Here is a 21,870-nt window from a genome sequence, read left to right on the forward strand (position 1 = left end):
ACATCATCTGAAACATTTTCTACTGAGGGAAGCAATGTTCATTTTCTGAAACCCTAACTCTAAACATAGTCTAACTGTTGCACGCACTCAAGTCATGAGTCAGAAAGCAAAGACAGCTAAATTTCCAGAAAGATGCTTCATCTCTGTGTCTTTGAGCACTAATCACATATAAGGCAGAGAGGACACTGGAACAGAAAGAACAGTAGAGAAAACGGCAAGAGAAAAAAATAAAGCTGTTCACAATGCCCACCCAGGTCGGGCTGGCTCTGCAGAGAGTAGGGGTAGGCACAAGGAACTAGGAACAAGCACAGCCTGGGGGATGGAGAAAAGATCATTTTACAGAGTAAATACATATTTCTAAAAAATAGTTCAAGACATTCCCTCTGATTCTAACTGACAATATAATTCTAAAAAAATTGTAAAACACTAAGTAACAGTTTAAAGCAATCTATGTGCTGGTGATAAGAGAAGAACCAGTCCTCTACTCACTGCCTAGATAACAACAATGAATGCCAGGTAGGAAGATTGCATCAGAACGAGGACATACTGGGGGGACCCTGTTAGGATCGCGAAATCGGAGCCATAAGCCACAATCTGAATCTAAGTATTCACAAAAGGTTCACTGAAAGCAAGCAAGCAGGAGGTGTTTGTGAAAAGTGTGGGCAATCTGTTATCAGTTATGTAATGGTAGTACTAAATATTAGAGGTCCTGGGGGATAGATAAGATGGACACTTTGCAAACAAGGCAGTGCATGGTAGAAAACGTACAGTGTAATAGGGAAAACTTAAATGGTATTCCTGTCTCTGGTCAGGAAGAACTACTCTCCACACCAAGATAGCATACAGTTTCTGACATATTTCTAAAATCAAGAGTAAAATAAAGTAACAACAAAGCCCAAGAAGGAAATAGATTTCAAATCAGGAAATAAAGGCTTTCTCTAATTTTTTTTTTTTTTTGACAGTTTTACCTATTTGAGGTGCACTCCCTTAATCTATAGCAAGTAAGAAAAAGCTTATAGGGTATTTTTCAAAAGAAACAATAAAAGCATATAATACAAGTTAAAATGGACTTATACTGAGTAAATTCAGCTTTTTTTGAAGAGTAACTAGAATGTATGCTTTAAAAAACAGGTCTCTTAAAAGATACCAGTATTTTTTTTCCTTTTGTTGTGTGTATAAAACCTCATCTAGATAGTGAACCTTTTAATGCTAGCAAATTTACTGCTTTTGACCATGAATTCCGAGGACCTGGGCTCAACTTTCTAATTCAAGAAGCCCATTCTGATAAATCACCTGTAGTCAACAGAAACCTGTTATTTATAGGTCACTTTGAGTCTTTCAAATTCAATTCTTCTTGTTGTTTACAGAAAGTAACACTTTAAGAGAACAAGAATCACACACACAAACACACACGCGCGCGCGCGCGTGCATGCACACACACTCTCACTCAAAAGTACCGAATCAGGCTGGGGCAGCTGCAGAGAGATTACATCATAACTCAGCTGTGCCTGGATTGCTCACTTCACACTGGCAGCATTCAAGGTTAGAAAAATGAAATGGCAGCACAATTGGTCAGCAGCTTCTCTTCTTCTGGAATTTTTCCAGGTTCTCAAAACAAACAGACAGACAAACAAACGAATGAACATAAAGCTGCAATCACTCTTGCATTGATTTCAAAACAGTAAACTAAGCGGTTTCCATGGAGAAGCAGAGCCTGTCCAGAAGACGGCAACTAGAAGGTCCCCAGCCAGTGATCCTCAGCAGCTCTGCTGGGGCTTACTCAGGGTGAGGGAGGGGGTGGCATCAGCCACCAGGGGTGTTCTCCAGGTGATCAGCACAAGGCAGCAGCAGAGGCCTTAGGCTGTGTTCATGTCTGAGCTGTTCTGGTTGGGCGGCAGACGGGCGTCCAGGTTCTCCTTGCGCCTCTCCAGGTCATGGAAGTATGGGTGAGACAGGGCACTGTAGGCTGATATTCTTTTGGCTGGATTGAATGTTAAGCACTTCTGTGATAAAGAAAGAATCATTGATTGATGTAAAACATGTCCATCTAAATAATATGTTTAGACAGTTACACGTGTATTCACTACATGAATTAAGTGTGTCTAGAAAGAGAACGAGCATCTACTTCAAGGGACACTACGGGGCGCCTGGGGCGCTCAGTTGGCTGAGGTCTCTTGGTTTCGGCTTAGGTCATGATCTCACGGTGGTGAGACGGAGCCCTTCATCGGGCTTCATGCGTAGTAGGGAGTCTGCTTGGGATTCTCTCCCCCCGCCTCCTGCTCCTGCTTGCTCTCTCTTTCTCTCTCTAAAATAAATACGGGGGTGCCCGGGTGGCTCAGTTGGCTAAGTGTCTGCCTTCGGCTCAGGTCATGATCTCAGGGTTTTGGGATTGAGTCCCACATTGGGCTCCCTGCCCAGCGGTGAGTCTGAATCTCCCTCTCCCTCTGTGATCTCTCCTGCTTTTGCGCTCTCTCAGATAAAGTTTAAAAAACAAAAAAAAAAAGGGTCACTAAACAAAATGTATAGACACAGCCGTCTTATATATGACCTCAATATATATATATTTGCCCTTCGGGAAAAGGCAACAGCTTTTGGGTTGCCTGTGGACTGTTACCTCCCCAGGCTTTCCCTTCAACCCACACCGTATCCTTTAAAATATACTATTATTATTGTAGTATGTATACAACTTTATTTAGATAGTGATTCTTCTAATGCTAGCCAACTTAGTGCTACAGTCAGGACTAAGCTTTTAAACTTTTTACCCTCCCCCAAGGTTTACTGATGAGTCAGGAATGGAAGGGGGGTTACCTTGCTCAGGGGTAAAAGGCTAATTAATCTTTAACAGTTTCTGACATATTTCTATAATCAAAACTAAACCAAACCAACAACAGAAGAAACAAAAAAGGAAACCCATTTTAAACCAGGAAATAAAGATGTTCTCTATTAAGGAGGGGGCAAGTAAGGGCCAACACCTAGGACCAACTTTTCTCAATCCACCAGCCAGCCATGGACTCTGCCCCAGGGCTGGACCATCCTCCAGGTTCAGTTCTGGTGCCGAACTCTATTCCGGGCTGTCAGCCCAAGTGCAGGCAGAAGGTCAAAGCGGGGGAACGCCAACCTCTGGAGCAGCAATCTCTACTCCCCAACAGCCAATTCACCATCAAGCAGGCAGAGCGTTTCTCTAACCTCAGCTCCATTTCCACTCCAACCCTGGGTGTCCTTCAAATCCTCTTCCTGTCTTTCCGCCAACACCTCCACAGCACCTAGCAGGTGGGCAGCACTAGTGAAGGATGAGTCAGACCCACCCATCACCCAGGAACACACAAGGAGCAGAAAAACCCTACCGGCTTCCCCATCCGTGTGATGCAGTGCACACTGCAGTGAGCTGGGGACCTGAAATGTCTGTCAGTTTCAGTCCTATCTGTCATCTAAAGACTTCACATTACCATGGTTACGCTGACCTCTTCCATTTAACCTGGGTTTTTGCTCTCGAGGAGCTCAGAGTCTCAGTCACGTCCTGACTAGATTAGGACCCTCTCTAACATTCTGTTGAATACCACTGACCTCGAAAATTCTATATGTAATTCCAGGCAAATTTTTGGGTCTCCTGAAATCTTAATTAAGCTGAGCTCCCCACCAGTCCGTGGATGGCGGTTTCTCACAATGTCTCCTGAAAACAAAAGGGCCAAAGGGCAAGCAGAGGAAGGAGCTTGTTGCTAGAATGGTCCTACTGTCTCTAATAGCAATAAACATCTAAGAGAAGTTTTACATGGGCTGAATTCCCTCATGACAGAAGAGCAGGGGCAAAATCCTTGAGCCTGAGTTTTCTCTTCCCCAGAGTCCAGGAAGGAGAAAATTAGGTAGTGACATTAGAAAAGGAAGCAGCCAGTTTAATCCCCAGGACATAGGGACGAAGAAAAAAAAAGTTGTGGGAACATGTTCAAGATAGAGAGACATGTCCCTAGAGGACTGTGTGGGAGGAAGCCCATCCCCACAGCTATCCTGATGGCTTAGAGCAGGGAAGAGGGTGGAGAGGAGAACTCCTTAGCCTAATGTGGAAGTGTGTGAGAATCTCAAGTTGGAAGTTTCTCTTTCTTTTTTAAACGATTTTATTTATTTATTTGAGAGGGAGGGAGAGACAGAGAGAGAGAGCGTGTACCCGCACACGCGAGCGCAATGGTCTGGGAGGGGCAGAAGGAGAGGGTGAGGCAGACTCCCTGCCAAGTAGTGAGCCCAATTTGGGGCTCCATCCCAGGACCCTGGAATCATGACCTGAGCCGAAGGCAGACGCTCAACTGACTGAGCCACCCAGGTGCCCCAAATTGGAAGTCTTAATACTTAAGTCCTACAAAAACATTGATAGACATGGTGGCTAAGTTCCATCACTGTTCTACCTCAACAGAGAACTTAGAAGACTTGAGAATTAATTCAAAGTCTTGTGTAAGAATATTGTTTCTCCAAGAAAATCTAATTTACTTGCCAAATAACTGATGAAATGAACTTCTGGAACTGCTATTTAGTCAAGAATTGACTACTGTGACGGACGGGATCATTTTTCGACATGTATCCTCCTTCTTTCCATCCCTCCCTTCATGGGAGAAGTATTCTTTCTTCTATTAGAGTTGGCCTTGGCCATGTAACTTACTTTGGCCAATGGAACGTGGACAGAAGCAGCAGGGTGCCTTCCAAGCCTAGGCCACTGGGGCCATCATGTGTTTCTGCTTGCCCTTATGGGAGCATCCATCTTCTATTATGAGAAAAACATGCCCCAGGGACCTAAAGGCCCTCTTGTCTGGGGCCCAGAATGAGACACATGGAGAACACTTGTCTCATTGGCCTTGACTCATAGGCCGCAGCACAGCGGTCTCTGCCAATCTGCAGACCCGTAAGCAAGAAATAAATGCTTACTGCTGTATGCTAGGGAGATTTTTGGGTTGTATGTTATGCAGCAAAAGCATACTAATCCAAGGAAAACCCTTGTCTCCTAATATGTGCCTCAAGGCTCTGAAAACAGTTCGACAAAAGAAACTTTTTTCAGTAAGAGCTTCATACTTGGAATAAGTACCCAGCCTCTCAAGTTAACCACGATGAAGGGGACAAAACTTGTAAAGATGGGTAGCTTTTGGATGTTAAAAATAATCATCCCCCTGAATGGTCTTATGACTGTGCACTACTTACGTGTGTAAGAACATTTGTAAACACCAAGGCAGACATCCATCCGTACACGGCTGAGACACTAGAGTGTCAGCCTTGTTTTCAGATAAAATAAAGGACAATTCTCAGAGTGCTAAAACTCAAATGCTGTTTCTTAAATGAAACAACTTTTGGAAATACCTTTCCCTCTTTCATCCTTACTAAATCACTTTGAAAAGAGGCAACAAATATGGCTGGGGTCTCAGCTGCCTCTCTGGTACCGGATGGCTCTCTTTCTTCTGCTCCATATAGTCCTCCCCTGTCTCCCTCTAGCAGGAAACAGTGAGATCTTTCAGGCGTTCTAAGCTTTGAAGTCCTGGGCCGCCCTCTCCTGGAATGCCCGTGAATTATTATGTTTTACCCTTATGTTTCTTCTAGTCCTGATGTCACTGGGGCTGCTTCTTGTTCCTTTGTTTTTTCTAATCTCTGCTGACACTCACTGTCACCCTCTGCCTTGTGTCTCTGGTAGTCTCTTTGTGCCTTTTTCTTCTCTGTCTGCTACTTCTCTAGTTGAGCACTCGTGTGTCGTATGACTTGGAAAGCCACCACTAGTGGGAGACACTGAATGAGCCTGGGGCATTGTCTGCTATCTTTACATTTTAAGTTCCTCTTGGTGATTCGTCCTGATGTTGGAATTAACAGATACTCTGAGCTGTCCCTGGGTATCCCAGTAGCTGAAGGAGTGGGATGCTTCACTACTAAAATTGGCTATCATTGTGATTCTGTGTCCAGAATCTTCTAAGAGGAGCATTCCATTCAAAGTTCTTGCTGAAAAGGAAAGCCCATGGCGGCCGTTTTTTCTAACACATCGTCCCTACCCCTTCCTGGCAGAGCTGACTGGACCAGGAATGGTGACTCGGCTCTAGGCAGCGACTCTTATCATGGCTTGGCAAAAAGGTGAGGTGTGTCAGCCACATTCTTCCTTTTAGGAATCCGACGTAGGAAATACAGAACAAATGTGAGCAGTGGAGGTTAGAGCTCAAAGCATCCATGAGTTGGCTGAAGTTCTGAAGTCAAAGGGCCCGGCACAGCTAAGGGGAGCAGACAGTACTACCGAAAAGAGACAGCGAGGGGGAGAAAAGGCCTGCAGGGCAGAGATAAGCAGACACCTGGTGATGCTCTTAGCAGGACTGAGAGAGCATTCACACTCTGGGCGGCTTTCCACTGCCAGGCCACATGAAACATTCCATCAAACCCCCTTTTCTTAAAGTAATGCAAGTACTTGTCTGTTATCTGAAACCTGGGAAAAATTTTCCTAAATAGCAGGTGAGCCAGCAAGTGTGTCCATACAGTGAGCCTCTGTACAGGGGACTATATTCTCCTTTCTAATGATAATAACTGATTTCTAAGGATGTGAGTCAAAGTCCTTAGTGAGTGTGTTAGGGAATAAAGCCATCCTTCTCCGTAACGTGGCAGTGCAGGGAATCTGAGTAAGCCGGAAAACGAGCCGCCATCAGGTAAAGATGGAATTAGGGCTTTCACTGGGAGACCCCATGGCTCTGCGAACATGCCCATGAATGGCTGTGTCCACGAAGAGCTAAAGTAGAACATTTCTACCAAAGCCTACAGACTCGTCGGTCTGCATCGGAAATTTAGACTGCTTCGGCAGAACGGAGCCCTGGTGCCTCCAGGTCCAGGAGCACTTTCTTGGTGAGATATCAAAGGTTGTCAGTAGTAGGGAAAGGATACACTCATTACTCACTGGGTTCTGAACACCAAGGGTAGCTCAACAGGTCCACTCCTCTACCTCTGGTCTGTCCCCTGAGTGTAGGGAAGGATGTGTAAGGCCAAGTATTACGAGTCTGAATCTCAAACAGAACACGAGTCCTTATTTTTGGTGAGGTATTTTCTACCTGCATGCCACCTTCACTGCCTATGGAAAGCGTGTGTCTAGATCAATCGAGAGGCTTCTGCGGCTGCGTTCAAATGAACATTTAAAGACGGCCCATCAAAAGCGTGTGGATCAGACTCTTTCTCTTTCTGCAGGAAGCGAAGATATTCCAGAATCAGAGGCCACCAGCTCCCGCCGGTGTGGAAATGAAAGCTGAAGAGAGGTTGTGGCCTCTTGCTCCGCGTGGCTATGGTATGTGATACCAAATGCTGCGTCCACCTCCCCGGGAACCACCCAGTGGACAGGTCACGTCCCTCATCAGCACCACACAGACCAACTCCGCACCGTGTGAACTTACCAGAAGTAGGTCTTTGCCTTGTTCATCAATATCTGTTACAAACTTCTCAATCGGCTGAGGAGCTTTTGCGTGAAATGCCTGCCTGGGAAGGGCAACATCTCTAGGCCAGTCTTCTTCTCCTGGGAGTCCAATTACGCTACGAAAGAACCAGGTGTGAACATTAGCATCATTAGCTGCCATGCTGAAGCTATTTCCCCACCGAAATCCAGACGATGGTGAAGTCTGAGAGGCAGGTATGGGGTACACAGCATCCTGGGGGTCCCTCACTGATGTTACTGGCCAGTCTGTCATCTCTGTCCTCCTGTGATACAGAGATCACAGGGTAGAGGACCGTCTCACAGGAGCATTGTAAAATTCACTGGGAAGAGGTAAGAGAATCCTCTGGTGGCACATAGTAAACTTATGAGGGGATGCAGAAAGAGAAAACAGTATTATTACCAGTAAGTCCTGACATACTGACAGAGTAGGAGGCCCACACAGGCATTATTTTCCTTTATGCCCAAGATTGCTTTTTGTGTTCTGATCATATTGACATGCTTTTATGATGCTCATCTAGCATGACTCATTAACAAATAAATTTGGTTGCACTTTGGGCTAAAGAATAATTCCCCGAACAGTAATTATATACGTCAGAATCAGACCAAAAAGAGGCTAAAAAGGTATGTTAATCCTATGCTAGGCAAACACTATTTTATAATTTAATTTCAAATCAAATTAATTTAGTTTATATATATTTTATATTAAAAAGTTAATTTTTGTGTTTTAAAAGATTTTATTTATTTTAGAGAGCAAGTGAGCAAGTGGGGGGAGGAACAGAGGGAGAGAGACAAGCAGACTCTGGGCTGAGCACAGCCTGACACAGGGCTCGATTTTGCAACCCTGAGATCATGACCTGAGCCAAAATAAAGAGCTAGATGATTAACCGACTGAGCCACCCAGGCGCCCCTACGAAACTATTTTGTGGTATTAAGTGAGCAAGCAATAAATAAAGGCAGTATCATTTATGTTTCCCCCGAAAATTATTCTGGGGTCAGAAACATGGAGAGAGGATCAGGTGATACAGAAACAGTACAGGGCATTGTATGTCAACTATATTTAAATGTGAAAAATGAATAAAAAAAAAAGCATAGGTTTTGGAAAAGGCAGAACTGGGTTCAAATTCTGGGTACAACTAATTGGTAGGTAAGGACAAATTACTTAACTTCTGTGAGCCTCACAGCCTTCTGTGTCTTTATTTATTAACAATCATAATTTACAGTGATAATTTATATGAAGTGCACAGCACAGTACCTGACACACAGTACTTGTCAATATCAAAACATTACCCATTATTATTTTAAAGATTTTACTGATTTGAGACAGAGAGAGACAGAGAGAGAGAGAGAGAGAGAGAGAGAGCATGAGAAGGGGAGGGGCAGTGGAAGAAGCAGCAGAATCCCCTGATGAGCGAGGAGCCTGACATGGGGCCGGATCCCAGGACTCCAAGATCATAAGCTGAGATGAAGGCAGATGCCCAATCAAATGAGGCACCCAGGTGCCCCACTCATTATTATTATTGTAAGAGGCAAATAATGTTATTAATCTAAAATGCACAGGCAATGTATCACTACCGCACTAAAAATACAAACTACTTGAGTCCTCTTGATGTGTGACTTGAGGTTCTTCAGAAATGTTATTAGGTCAGTGGCTTTATACAACTTATACACTATGGAGATTTTTTTAAAAGAAGATTTTATTGGGATGCCTGGGTGGCTCAGTTGGTTGGGCTGCTGCCTTCGGCTCGGGTTGTGATCCCGGGGTCCTGGGATCAAGTCCTATGTCAGGCTCCTTGCTCGGCGGGGAGCTTGCTTCTCTCTCTGCCTCTGCCTGCCGCTCTGCCTGCTTGTGTTCTCTCTCTCTCTCTCTGACAAATAAATAAATAAGTAAAATCTTTAAAAAAAAAAAAAGATTTTATTTACTTATTTGAAAGAGATAGCTCACATGAATTGAGGGGTGGTGACAAGCAGAGTCCATGTTCAGCACAGAGCCTGATGGGTGACAAGGGGGGCCACGTCCACCACTTCGAGATCACGACCCACTGGAAACCAAGAGTGGGATGCTCAATGGACTGAACCACCCACATGCCCCTGCACCATGGAGATATTATTTAAAGTGTATGTATATAGGGGTGCCTGGGTAAGTCACTTGGTTGAGTATCCGCCTTTGGCTCAGGTCATGATCTCAGGGTCCTGGGATCCAGCCCTGAGTCGAGCTCCCTCCTCATTGGCGAGTCCGCTTCTCCCTCTCCCTCTGTGATCTCTCTGACTTTCACTCTCTCTCAAATAAATAAATAAAATCTCAAAAAAACCCCAAAGTCTATGTATAGATAGTAAGTAGGTTTGAACAAGGGAAATCAGGGGGTGCAAGAACTTAGGTATCTCACTTATAGGCTCTAACTCCAAACTGAGAAGTTATAATGTAATGGACAGCATATAAGGCTATTCAAATTGACCACATTTTTTTTTTAAGCTTTTATTTTTAAGTAATCTCTACACCCAATGTGGGGCTCGAACTTACAACCCTGAGATCAAGAGTTGCATGCTCTACCAACTGAGCCAGCCAGGTGCCCCTGACCAAATTATTTTAACTACAGTTAGAAATGGTGCTAGCCTGCATCAGAACCTTCTCCTTGGCCTGTGCTCATTGGGACAAAGGTCGAGATGTATTCTCCCGCATGGATTTCCAGGTTTCAGGAAGATGTGGTGGTGAACATCACAGGCTCTCTGCAAGGCTCTCTTTCCTCCTGCCTTCCCTCAACAGAGCCCAGGTCACAGACCTCACCTGGGAAGAGCAGACACCTGTATTGTAATTGCACCTGTCAGTGGGTACCCAGGAAAAGACACTGTAATCCCACCTCTGTTGGACAAGCTGGGAGAGCTATGGTGTTGAGGCAAATAAAGATAGACTCATGGACACAGCTACCAGAACAAGTGAAGGGAAATGACAACTTGGGCAATACACAAATTTGCTGAACAGCAAGATCTAGAGTAAGAATAGAAAGAAAAAAGATACCACTATTAATTATGAAAGGATATATATATATATATATATATATATATATATATGCTTGGAAAGAATGGGAAAGGTAGAGGAAGAAGAGAATGCTAATGAAAGAACTTTATTTGCTTCATTTTTAGCTTTTCAGCTATTTTTATATATTTTCTGCATATCATCACCAGTCATCTAGAAATCAATTATAAAAATTCTTAGTAATAATTTAAAATCTTTTCAAATATATTGAAATAAACCAGGTGATATGGGCAGCTGAAGGCCAAGAGCAAAGCAGAGTGCCTCTGTGTGTACATGTATGTGTGGTTACATGTGCAGCTAGCTGGCTATATAATAACTTTCAAAAGTATTTCTAAATCTGTTGCCTCCTCTGATCCCATAATGACCTCCTAAGACACAAAGGTCATTATTACTTCCTTTTTATAGATGTAGAAAGGAAGGGATGAGTGAAATGTATCAATCCACAGTGAGTTCAGCCACAGATCAGGAATGCGAGGGAACCCAGCTCTCCTTATTCCAAAGCCAATATTTTGTTTCCATTTAACTATGACTCTGCTCTGAAAAATGCTCTAAAATGTCACAAGCTCACAGCATTCAGTTTCACTTTCAAAGTACTTGCTGTTCTTTGAAGTATAAATCTTTCTAAATGCAGAAACAGTCCTCCCCGTAAGAGAATGTGAATGTGGCTTTCCTTAAAAAAAAAAAAATCCCTTTAATACCGAGTATGAACTTTAATGGCCCATATATGAATGTTGTGAGACTCTGATAGGTCCATTAAAAAGTGCTTGCATCAAATTTCAGTATTTGGACAGTTGAATATAAGCCTTAAAAGTTGACATTTGTACTATAAAGACTGACAGCACAAAATCTATAAATGGCAGCGGGGACAGAAATCATTTTTCAAGTCCTTTAGAAATGACACTAGGGTGCAGCATTGTCCCTTTTCTTTATGCCAAAGTAACAAATGCAGAGTAAACAGAACATAATCTCAGCAAACAGTGCCAGAAACCAAGAAGGAAATGCTGAAGGCATAAGGCCTAGAGAACTTCACGGCTTCTTATTTGCTGTCAACCTAGGGTCTCAGGCCTTTGCCACATGGGGGACTGGCTTTCCCTTGGGAGCAAGGTCAAACATGTTTGTCAGAGGCCATCTCCCTGGCTTCAGATATGAAGGGGCACTAACAAGGCTAACAAGTCCACAGAGCCCAGGGCTAGGGGCAGACAGAACGCCCAGGTGATGTCCGTAAGGGAAAGGCAGTGACGGGTTTAAGGTCTGGCAAGCTGGGTGCCGTCAAGATCACTTTTCCTTTTAACAGAGTCACTGATGTGTCTGACTTTCCCGGTTCCTGCTTCAAGTTCACACTGCACACAAACTACATTCAACAGTGATGGGGAAGACTAGAGAGGGGTTCATCACTTTATGAGCACAGAAGTTGACATCCAGAAGCAGAGAGAACATGAGTTTTGTCCTGAATCTGTCCATCTTATGAAGTGGCAGGAGGAGGAGGGGGAGGAGCGGGAGTCTTGGCAGCTGCCCTGGGCCAGGGAAGCCCCCACACAGTAACACCAGCAAATATGTTTCAGGCCTTAAAGCCACGGGGTGTGATTCAGCAGCGGACTGGCATCATCACTAAGTCTAGTGGAGCTTTCCAGTCACTAGAAGAACAAATTGAGATTCCAGGTTTATTCCAACTATTTTAGGCAATCATGCTCCAGGAGATAGCGTTAACATATAATTAGTTTCTTTACGGGTATTTTTCACCAGTTTTATGGACTGAAAATTTCATAAAGATCACTGGAATTCCTACAAAAATGTTAAGGACCAATGATTGGGGCTATTTTTGGCTCTGGAACTCCCACTTTTTTCTTCACTCCGATCTGATGGGGCTTGGGAAGTGCACATACTTCATGCTTTCTGAGAGGAAAAGCCCCTTCTTAACATTCTAGAAACATGAAAGCATCCATACTCCCACAGGCACAAACATGTAGACACGAATAGAACTCTGCAAATCATTGAGCTAAGTAACAGACAATTAGATCCAAAGAATTTGAGCGCAAGAAAGGATCTTAGAATTTACGTCCAAAGTTTCATTATTCAGGTGAAGAAGTTAACGAACAAAAAGGTTAAACAATTAATGATGAATTATAAACACAGCTACCATTTTAAAAGCATTCACTATGTACCAGGCATCATGTATGCACTTTACACAGCATTTTAAATGATTTTCTCAAGATCGCACAGAATTTAGCAACAAACATACGGTTAGTACCTAGAAGTCTCATTTTCTGTGTCGGTGCTCAAAAGAAAGATGGCTTGCGGAGTGCACCAGTACCAACCAACCGAAACAAAACAATGCAAAACCAATCCAGATGACTCAATGGGGATGCTCAATGGGGACGGGAAGCCCAGAGGGCAAGGATGGGTTACCAGGCAACCAAGCACCCCACCTCGGATGGTGGATGCATGGGATATAGCCCCAAGCAGACAATACATCTGAACTCAAGAAATGGAGCTCAGTCAAGTGGAGAAGGAGGATCCTGGAAAAGATCCACACGAGCAACATATAACCTTCCAGAGCTTCTATGTTAGGCCACACATCATGATGGGCTCTGCGTAAAACAGCATGTCTGCCATGTCCCCACTCACCACACAAATAGTAACACCGACTGAGGGGGCAGTGTGGGGGAGGAAAGACAAGAGATAAACGTTTATTATGAATGTCAGACGAAAGGCACTGCGATTGCTTTAATGCTACGGATGTTGATGTAAAATTACAGTTACTACTTACTCCAAGATTTTTCCAAGCTGATCGACATCTGAACTTCCCCGAAAAAGAGGCCTACAAGAATAAAGATACATATTAAACAGGGAATTTTCTCAAGTTACCATTCAGTCATATTGGTCATGATACCACTGGTCACAGGAAGCAAAACATTCTTCAAGGGTGAGGAAGGTGTAAAGAAGCGAGACACCTTTCTTTTGGACAGTGAAGGTTTTTCTTGCATTTGACTTCACGGTAAGGATCTCTCATCAGTATCTGCGGGTCCCTGACTCCCCGGTTTTATCACCGTGGTGGGTATTCTATTCACACTCACTGCAACGGCAGTGTCATTAGGGAGATACAGGCCTCGGTTTCAAAGCCCTACCCAACTTCCTGATAGCGTAGAACACATCACTGTTCTGGTCTGGAGCGTGTGGTACGTGGGCTTGTTGGAAACTTGGAAACTTGGAAACTTCTTCTCTGAGCACCCTTTCCTCACCCCTCTGCTATCGCAGGACTTCCTCAGGGCGAACCTCTCTCTCCAGGGGTCCTGATCCTGCAGTGTGACATTACCTCAGGACCCATTTTTCTAATTTTATCACCTTCCTTTCTCACAGCATTATGGTACTTAGCCATCACTCCAGGCTTCAGAGGCTACCGTGAACACACAGCCCTCAGTGTCTACATTGAACATTTAACTGGTAATTCAATGAGCTCACTTGGTGATGTTTTTGGCACTTTCCCAAGTGGATCAATACCCCTTGAGGGCAAACCTCTAGGTTTGCCCTTAGCTTTTGGCCTTGTGCTTTACCTAGTGCTTTGCCCCTAATCTTTGGCCTAGTGAGTGGTTAATAAATATTTTATTTAATATTTTCCTGTGGCACATGTGGAAATGTTTCCTAATCCCCTGCTCAATGACCGACCGATATTTTTCAACAGTAATGTGCTTTAAAAAAATGTCTGTAGCCTCTTACCAGAAACCATGTTTTTAAAATGTTATGTATTAATTATAAATATAAATATTATATATCAATTTTAGAAAAGCCAAACAATGGAATCTTAACAGCTGTTATTTCTAGAACACTAATGTTGAACCTGACGTGATGCCATGTGCTTCCCAAACATTATCTCATTTAATTCTCACAAAAATTTCAGGGGCAAGGTAGTATTATTATCACCCCTATTTTCTGATGAGCAGATAGGATTGGAGATGTTTCATGACTTACTGAAGGACAAATAAAATGCAGACTTAAAATTCAAACCAGGTCCGCCTTGCCCCAAAGCCTATCTGCTTCATCATTATATCATAATACGTTTCTTTTGGTTACTAGCATTCTCCACACTCACAGACAGCCCCTACAGCTGAGCCTCTGGGGTGAAACAGTGCAGAGACCACGTGAAGAGCACTTTATAGAGAACCCAGCGTCTCGCAAGCAGGTGCCTGCGTGCTTCTGTACTCAGACTGCTTTGCCAATGTCCAAGTGTCTTTAACTTCTTCCCCTGCTCTAACAAGGAACAAAGCAATTCACCAGACTTGATGGAAGTTCTCTATTCCTTCCATATACTTACTGTATTATGGCCCTTCTAAATTTTTTAAATTTAAGTTTTTTTTTGTTTTTTTTTAAGATTTTATTTTTTTAATTAACTTTTTTTTATTAATTTGACAGAGATCACAAGTAGGCAGAGAGGCAGGCAGCTAGAGAGAGAGGGGGAAACAGGCTCCCCGCTGAGCAGAGAGCCCGATGCGGGGCTCGATCCCAGGACCCTGGGATCATGACCTGAGCCGAAGGCAGAGGCTTAACCCACTGAGCCACCCAGGCGCCCCTTGAAGATTTTATTTTTAAGGAATCTCTATACCCAACACAGGGCTCGAGTTTACAGCCCTGAGATCAAGAGTTGCACACTCAACTGACTGAGCCAGCTAGATGCCCCTTAATTAGGTTTTTTAATTTTAATTCTGGTATAGTCGACACACAGTGTTAGGCCCTTCTAGATTTTTACATTCTTCCCCCACTGCACTCTTTTACAACTGTTTTGCTCCCATCTTAGTGGATAACACCATTTTTCTTTTCCTTTCCAAAGCACAGAACTTGGCTTGCACAGAAACAACAGTGCCCTTTCTTTTCACACTCCTGTTTCCTTAGTATTAAGGTATAAAATTACAAAACTACGTATAACCAGCATTCTGAGGTATGGACAAATACAAACGACCCCTCTTTGTGTCGCACGTATCTTGGATGGCTTGAGGGATGGGCACGCTGGGTCAGCAGGCACAGAGGGAACCGAGGACACGCCTTTAATCTGAGGAGCTGGTGAGGCGGCTTTGTAAACATGCCAAGCCCCTCACTCTGCGTGAAGAAGGCTGGTACCCACAGGATCATGGAGCCCCTTTAAAGAAACTGGCCATGGCTATTGGGACACAAACAAGGCAGGCTACCTTGTGTGGACTTGTTTCTAGGCAGAAGCACCAGCCCTCCCTTTCCTGAGGTGGGTTCTGGGACCCCTGCCTGAAGCTCAGCTCTGGTGGGGCTCATGCCCTCACTGGTTTGCTTTGTGGCTCCCTTTTTGTTTTTCTCCCTTGGCAATACTGTAACATTTTTGCTCTCTCCACTATGCATTGAAGCAAATGCTTGCTATATTTTATCTTACATTCGCTATGTTTTAGCAGAGGGCTTTCAGATCGTGTAGTCTACCATACTTCCAAAGCCTGAAGTCTTGCCTTTCTTGACTGGACCTGGCCACATACAATGAAATGTACGTTTACATCCTTGAGTTAGAATTGGCTCATGAGTCTGGCCTGCTTTCATGAGTGCGAGAAGCAGAAAGGTCTGAATCATAACCACTTCTCTGTGACCTTCTGTGGGGAATACTAGAAACTCTGAAGCAACAATTCACTGTATGGCTCAGAATGACTTTTGCCACATAGGAAGACCTGGCATGGGACTGTGAGGTCTATTAATTGGGCTTGAGGATGGATATGGATTGGCTTGAGTTATACAGGACCACTACATCCTGACTGTATGCAGTTAACTCCTCTAAAACAGTTGGGTGCAAAGGCACGGTCACAAGGTAATGGCAATGAGTCACATGAAGGTGGAGGGCAAGTCTACCTGGAACTGGTACTCTTAGTTGACTAAACGGTGGTCATGAATGTGATCAAATTCTTAGGACCATCCATTCAGTTTGGGGCTGAGAAAGTTTAAGTTTGTATGTGATAGAAGATGCTATGTTCATTAGACGCATGCAGAGTTGACAATGGATTTAGAGGAAAGATGAAAGCTTTCATCATGATTACCTCTTCGGTGTGCTATAGTGGAATCCCAAAATGTAAGAATAAGATTGTCCCAATTCTATGATACAATTTGTCTTTAAATAAGGCTCCGTGGTCAAAAGTCTTGGCTGTATCAGTACCTGGACGCATCAGGTACTGAGGACTGTATTTTCACTAAGGTTATTTTGCCATTTCTTCCTTCCTCAGATAAGCTGAGTTAAATACCCTTCAACTCATGTAATTTATGGCATATTTTAGGTGGACAATGATGGACATCTTTACATTCTTTGGTTTAGTGGCAAGGGAGAGTTTAATTTTACTGCCTTGAATAATTTTATAATTGTAGGAATGATTCAGCTAAAACACACACATACATGAGTCAAACTTGCTGGTTCTTTATTGCTATGACATAGGGCTGAGCTGGAAGGAAACAGAAGGGTGAAGGACCAACATGGGGGAGAGCAAGACACAGAAAGACTGAAAGACAGCTGAACTAGAGATGGCCAGACAGAGACAATGTGAGGAGGTCCCAAATAACTCTGAACTCTTGTTTCTTCCTATTGCCTAAACACCTACCTTTCCTGGAAATCTCAGGGCGTATTTATATGGGCCCTTCACGATGACTGAAGATATGAGGGAATATTTTTTTTCCTTCTTTTTTTTTTTTTTTAAATTTTGATTTTTTTTAATTTTATTTTTTATAAACATATAATATATTTTTATCCCGAGGGGTACAGGTCTGTGAATTGCCAGGTTTACACACTTCACAGCACTCACCATAGCACATACCCTCCCCAATGTCCATAATCCCATGAGGGAATATTTTACTCTGTATCATGAGACAGAGACTCATAAAATGAAAAAGTCATACATTTTTAAGTCACTGCAGGGAGAGGAACCACTAAGCTAACCTAGAAACCTCCTGTCCCAGGTGATATACTTACTAATTCTTTTAAACTAATTACTTAAAAATAAAATTAACAAAAGAGATATTCTACTGAAAGCAGTAAATCTGAAGCCTGGTTTTATATTTTTTTAAAAACACTTCTTTTTTATATACACATTTTTTGGGGGGGTTAACTAGCAAAATGGGAAAGATTATACCTACCAAGAACATCCCCAAATAAAAACTGTGCAATTATTTTATTGGATTAATAGACTAAAAAATCCCTTTATTATACAGGGCATTACTGAAGGACAGTAACTTTTATGTATTTTACTATATCAAAAACTATAATTAATTAATTACTTCAGATGACTTCTTTCAGTAATTTAACCAAATGTTTGGGTAACGGTGCATAAACATTATCGGTAAAAGTCTTTTGTTCAATCTACATTTCATGGATCCATTTCTAATTTTATACATTTCCTTTCTCTTCACCTCAGCTATGATCCTCCTTTTCCCTCTGATTTTCTCCACACTCACTTCTTGGGATGATGAGCTTCTTTTGCATAAACCTCCTCCCATCTCTCATGGCCCTCAACTTCTTTTCTATTTCAAATTCCCACATAAACTACATTGGACCCTACTGGAAGACTTGGCCATTCTACTCTTTGAAGTCAATTTATTTGACAAGATAAATAATATTTGGGGGAAAATATCTGAAACTGAACATTGTTATGTTTTTATGAAAGAGAATTTTAGGTTATTTCCAAGTCTTTTCTTCAAAAACCTTTCTTCACTATTATGCTTGATAATAGTTAATGCTGATAAGATAAACTTTCTGCAAACAATAAATTTTAATTTATACATCTAAGCATTTTTTAACTAAAAGGAGATTATTGCAAAATACAATGACTAACTACATTCATTTCAAACCAGAGCAAAGTCAATTTTCTTCTCATATGCTGCATGCCAAAACAGTATGGTTCTTGGGGTTTTCTTTAGCAAGGATTTTTCCCAAAGCTTTTTTTGAATTTCGGCCCTTAATGCACACCACTCCCATCCCTCCACAACATGTTGATTTTTCCGGATATTTGTCGACCGCAGAAAGGGCATAGGCTTTGGTGATGAACTGTCCTGGGTGTGAATCGCTACTCAGTCATTTCTTTCTGAATGACCTTAGGAAAGTCACTTAGCCTCTTTGAATCTTTTTTTTTTTTTTTAAAGATTTTATTTATTTGACAGAGAGAGATCACAAGTAGAGAGAGAGAGAGAGAGAGAGAGAGAGAGAGAGGAGGAAGCAGGCTCCCCACCTAGCAGAGAGCCCGATGCAGGACTTGATCCCAGGACCCTGAGATCATGACCTGAGCTGAAGGCAGAGGCTTAACCCACTGAGCCACCCAGGCAGCCCAGCCTCTTTGAATCTTATTTGCTTTATCTGTAAAATGTCCAGGTTATAGGAGACCTACAGTAAGTGGCAACTAAACAAATACTTTCTCACACTCATACATGGTAGACATCTCTCTTGTTCCTGGCCACTGCTATACACAAATGACAACAAAGTGTTTCACATAGTGAACAAGAAAGGAAAGGGACACTTGTCACCACACAGTGGATGCCCAAATCATAGTAAAGGCTAATAATTACTCCTCTGGGGTCACTATTCTCTACACCTGTTCCAACTCTTACACCTTTACCATCAGGAAAAGAAAGAATGAATGTCAGGTTTTCAAACAAGGTTTGACTGACTTGAAATTGGCAAGATCATTTCTTCCTCTGTACGTAGTTTTAGCAACACTCACTGCATCTTTTAAGCGTGAACTGATTTTTCTTGGGTTAAATTACAAAGGGCACCAAGTTTCAGATCACATGCCTTTTTAAACAAACTAAAAGAACATGTAACTATCATTCATAAGCTCAATAAACAGTGGAAAACATTTAGAAGTAGGGTACGTTTTCCAGCAGATGAGACGTGTATGCTGATATGTCTGTTATGGGAAGGAAATGATTCATGCAGAAGGGAAGATGAAAGGTTTCGTTTAGTTACAGTACTTTCATTGTACTAAACAGACGAGGAAGTCATGGATCACCCTATAGAACACCTCATAACCTGCATTTGACCTGCAGTTGTGTTGTAGCTGCTATCTTTCTTGATTAGCAGAGGAATTTTCAATTAGCAATAATTGCGCCTTGGATAAACCTCATTGGCTACGATACTGCCACTGCGCAAAGCTGGCAAAGAAACTTTCCGTGTCCATAACATGACCTTTTGAAATATATTGCTTACTATTTTATGCTTGCTCCCATGTTCAGGTATAGAGAGAGCTGTTATCTGTTAAGTTAAAAATGTTAACTTATCACTTTACAATTACCACCTATTCAAGTAACCAGATTAAGCAGAAAAGCAATGAACTGATTTGCTTCGTAAACACTAATTGAGTGATCACCTATTAAGCACACAGGGCTGCATTAGGTGCTGGGAGATAACCCTTCCCCCAAAATATGTATTAAATATAAATATTATATAATATATGGTCTTAATATATAATATACATATATTTAAATTATATTATACATTTTAATACAAATACATTAAAATATAAATTTATAATATCTATAAATATCTGGGCGCCTGGGTGGCTCAGTGGGTTAAGCCGCTGCCTTCGGCTCAGGTCATGATCTCAGAGTCCTGGGATCGAGCCCCGCATCGGGCTCTCTGCTCAGCAGGGAGCCTGCTTCCTCCTCTCTCTCTGCCTGCCTCTCTGCCTGCTTGTGATCTCTCTGTCAAATAAATAAATAAAATCTTTAAAAAAAATATCTATCTATATCTATCTATCTATCTATATATATAAAACAAACTACCATAATGATCCTTGCCTCTGTGGGAGACATGAGATACAAATGCAGGATCTTGAAATAAAGAAGTTTATCTCATGTTACTTTGGGAGACGAAAGCTCAAGGCAATCATTTAATCTTTACTAAAATGTTGGGAGATAGTCTGATTGACTGCCTTTTACAGATGAGAAGTAAAGAAACATAACCAAGGAAGCTCTGCTCAGTGAGTGGTTGAGTTGGTCTGCCTGACTCCAACGGACAGCAAACAGAAGCAGTGTTTTAGAAAGATTGATTATGGCAGAGTCACTCAGAGGGGATGAAGACAGAGTCACTCAGAGGGGATGAAGACAGAGCCAGGGAGGCCAACGGGGAGGTCAGTGAATGAATGAGAGAGATCACAAGGACCTAACTCAGAGGGAGAGAGCAGATGGGAAAGGACGCAAAGACATACAAGGGAAGGTGATCTGAATTTGGTAAAAGACTCAACATGTCTTGAGGGGGAAGAAGCAGCATGGTTTTAAGCTTCTAGGCTGAATGAGAAAGGTGATGAGAGGGTGGTGTAGGGAGAAGACCGGAAGATAACTGACTTAATTTTAAACATGTTCCTTTATAATAATAAATAATGTATAAAACAGTGCTTTGAAATCTGAGAATGAAAAACATGCAAAAGATTAGTAAAGCATACCTAAATACTGGTAACGTATGTGCATGCAAACACTTGGACATGGATGCATGTGGTAGCACTCTTCATGACAGCCCCAAAGTGGAAACAACCCAAAGGTCCATCAGTTGACAACGGGATAACAGAACATCGTATAGCCATACAACGGAGTGTCGTTCAGTCATGACCAGCAATGACGCAGGGGTGCCAGTGGCTCAGTAGGTTAAGCGCCTGCCTTTGGCTCAGGTCATGATCCCAGGGTCCTAGGATCTACCCCACCTGGCATCAGGATCCCTGCTCACCGGGGAGTCTGCTTCTCCCTCTCCCTCTGCCCCTCTCCCTGCTCATGCTCACACATTTTCTCTCTCTCTCTCTCTCTCTCTCTAAGAAATAAATATAATCTTTAAACAAACAAACAAAAAGGAACGAAGCAGTACTATGACATGAACAACACTTGAAAACAGTAGGCTAAAGAAGCAGCTGGTCACAAAATACCATGTATTTACTACACGATTCCATTCATACAGAAGGGGCAAAGCTAGGAAAGTAGATTAAGGGAGCCGCCAAAGCCTATGAGGCTTGGAGGGAATGAGATGTGCCTGTTAAAGGGAATAGAGTTTCTTGCTGGGTTGATGAAAACATTCTAAACTTGATTGTGGTAACAGGTGCCCAACTCTGTGGATATACTAAACTAAAAACCACCGAATTTATATTGGTGAATTATACAGTATATGCATTGTAAGTCAATAAAGTGGTTTAAAAAAACAGTTAAGAAAATGTATTTCGAAGCAAACACAACGGATTCAGAAGGATGGTAAAAAACTGCTTTAGGGGGCACCTGGGTGGTTCAGTCAGTTAAGCGTCTGCCTCCGGCTCAGGTCCTGATCCCAGGGTCCTGGGATAGAGCTCCCTGCTGAGCTGGGAGCCTGCTTCTCCCTCCCTGCTTCTCCCGCTGCCTGCTACTCCCTCTCTGCTTGTGCTCTCTCTCTCTGACAAATAAATAAAAATTAAAAAAAAAAAAAAAAAAC

The 21,870-nt window shown here is 42.6% G+C and overlaps 1 protein-coding gene across 1 annotated transcript in view; it reads right to left on the minus strand.

Moving 5' to 3' along the window:
* Window positions 1-942: 942 nt before the first annotated feature.
* LOC111147246 (cyclin dependent kinase 6) overlaps window positions 943-21,870 on the minus strand; it is a 230,870-nt gene continuing 209,942 nt past the window's right edge. Inside the window, exons 5-7 of the mRNA XM_022503169.1 lie at window positions 13,219-13,269; window positions 7,383-7,518; window positions 943-2,003 (exon numbers count right to left, since the gene is read on the minus strand). Coding sequence (XP_022358877.1) covers window positions 1,857-2,003; window positions 7,383-7,518; window positions 13,219-13,269 — 334 coding nt within the window. The 3' untranslated portion in view covers window positions 943-1,856. The remainder of the gene's footprint in view (window positions 2,004-7,382; window positions 7,519-13,218; window positions 13,270-21,870) is intronic.

Source organism: Enhydra lutris, unplaced genomic scaffold (assembly GCF_002288905.1).
Source record: "Enhydra lutris kenyoni isolate GAN:26980312 unplaced genomic scaffold, ASM228890v2 scaffoldscaffold16, whole genome shotgun sequence".
Taxonomy (NCBI): Eukaryota; Metazoa; Chordata; class Mammalia; order Carnivora; family Mustelidae; genus Enhydra; species Enhydra lutris.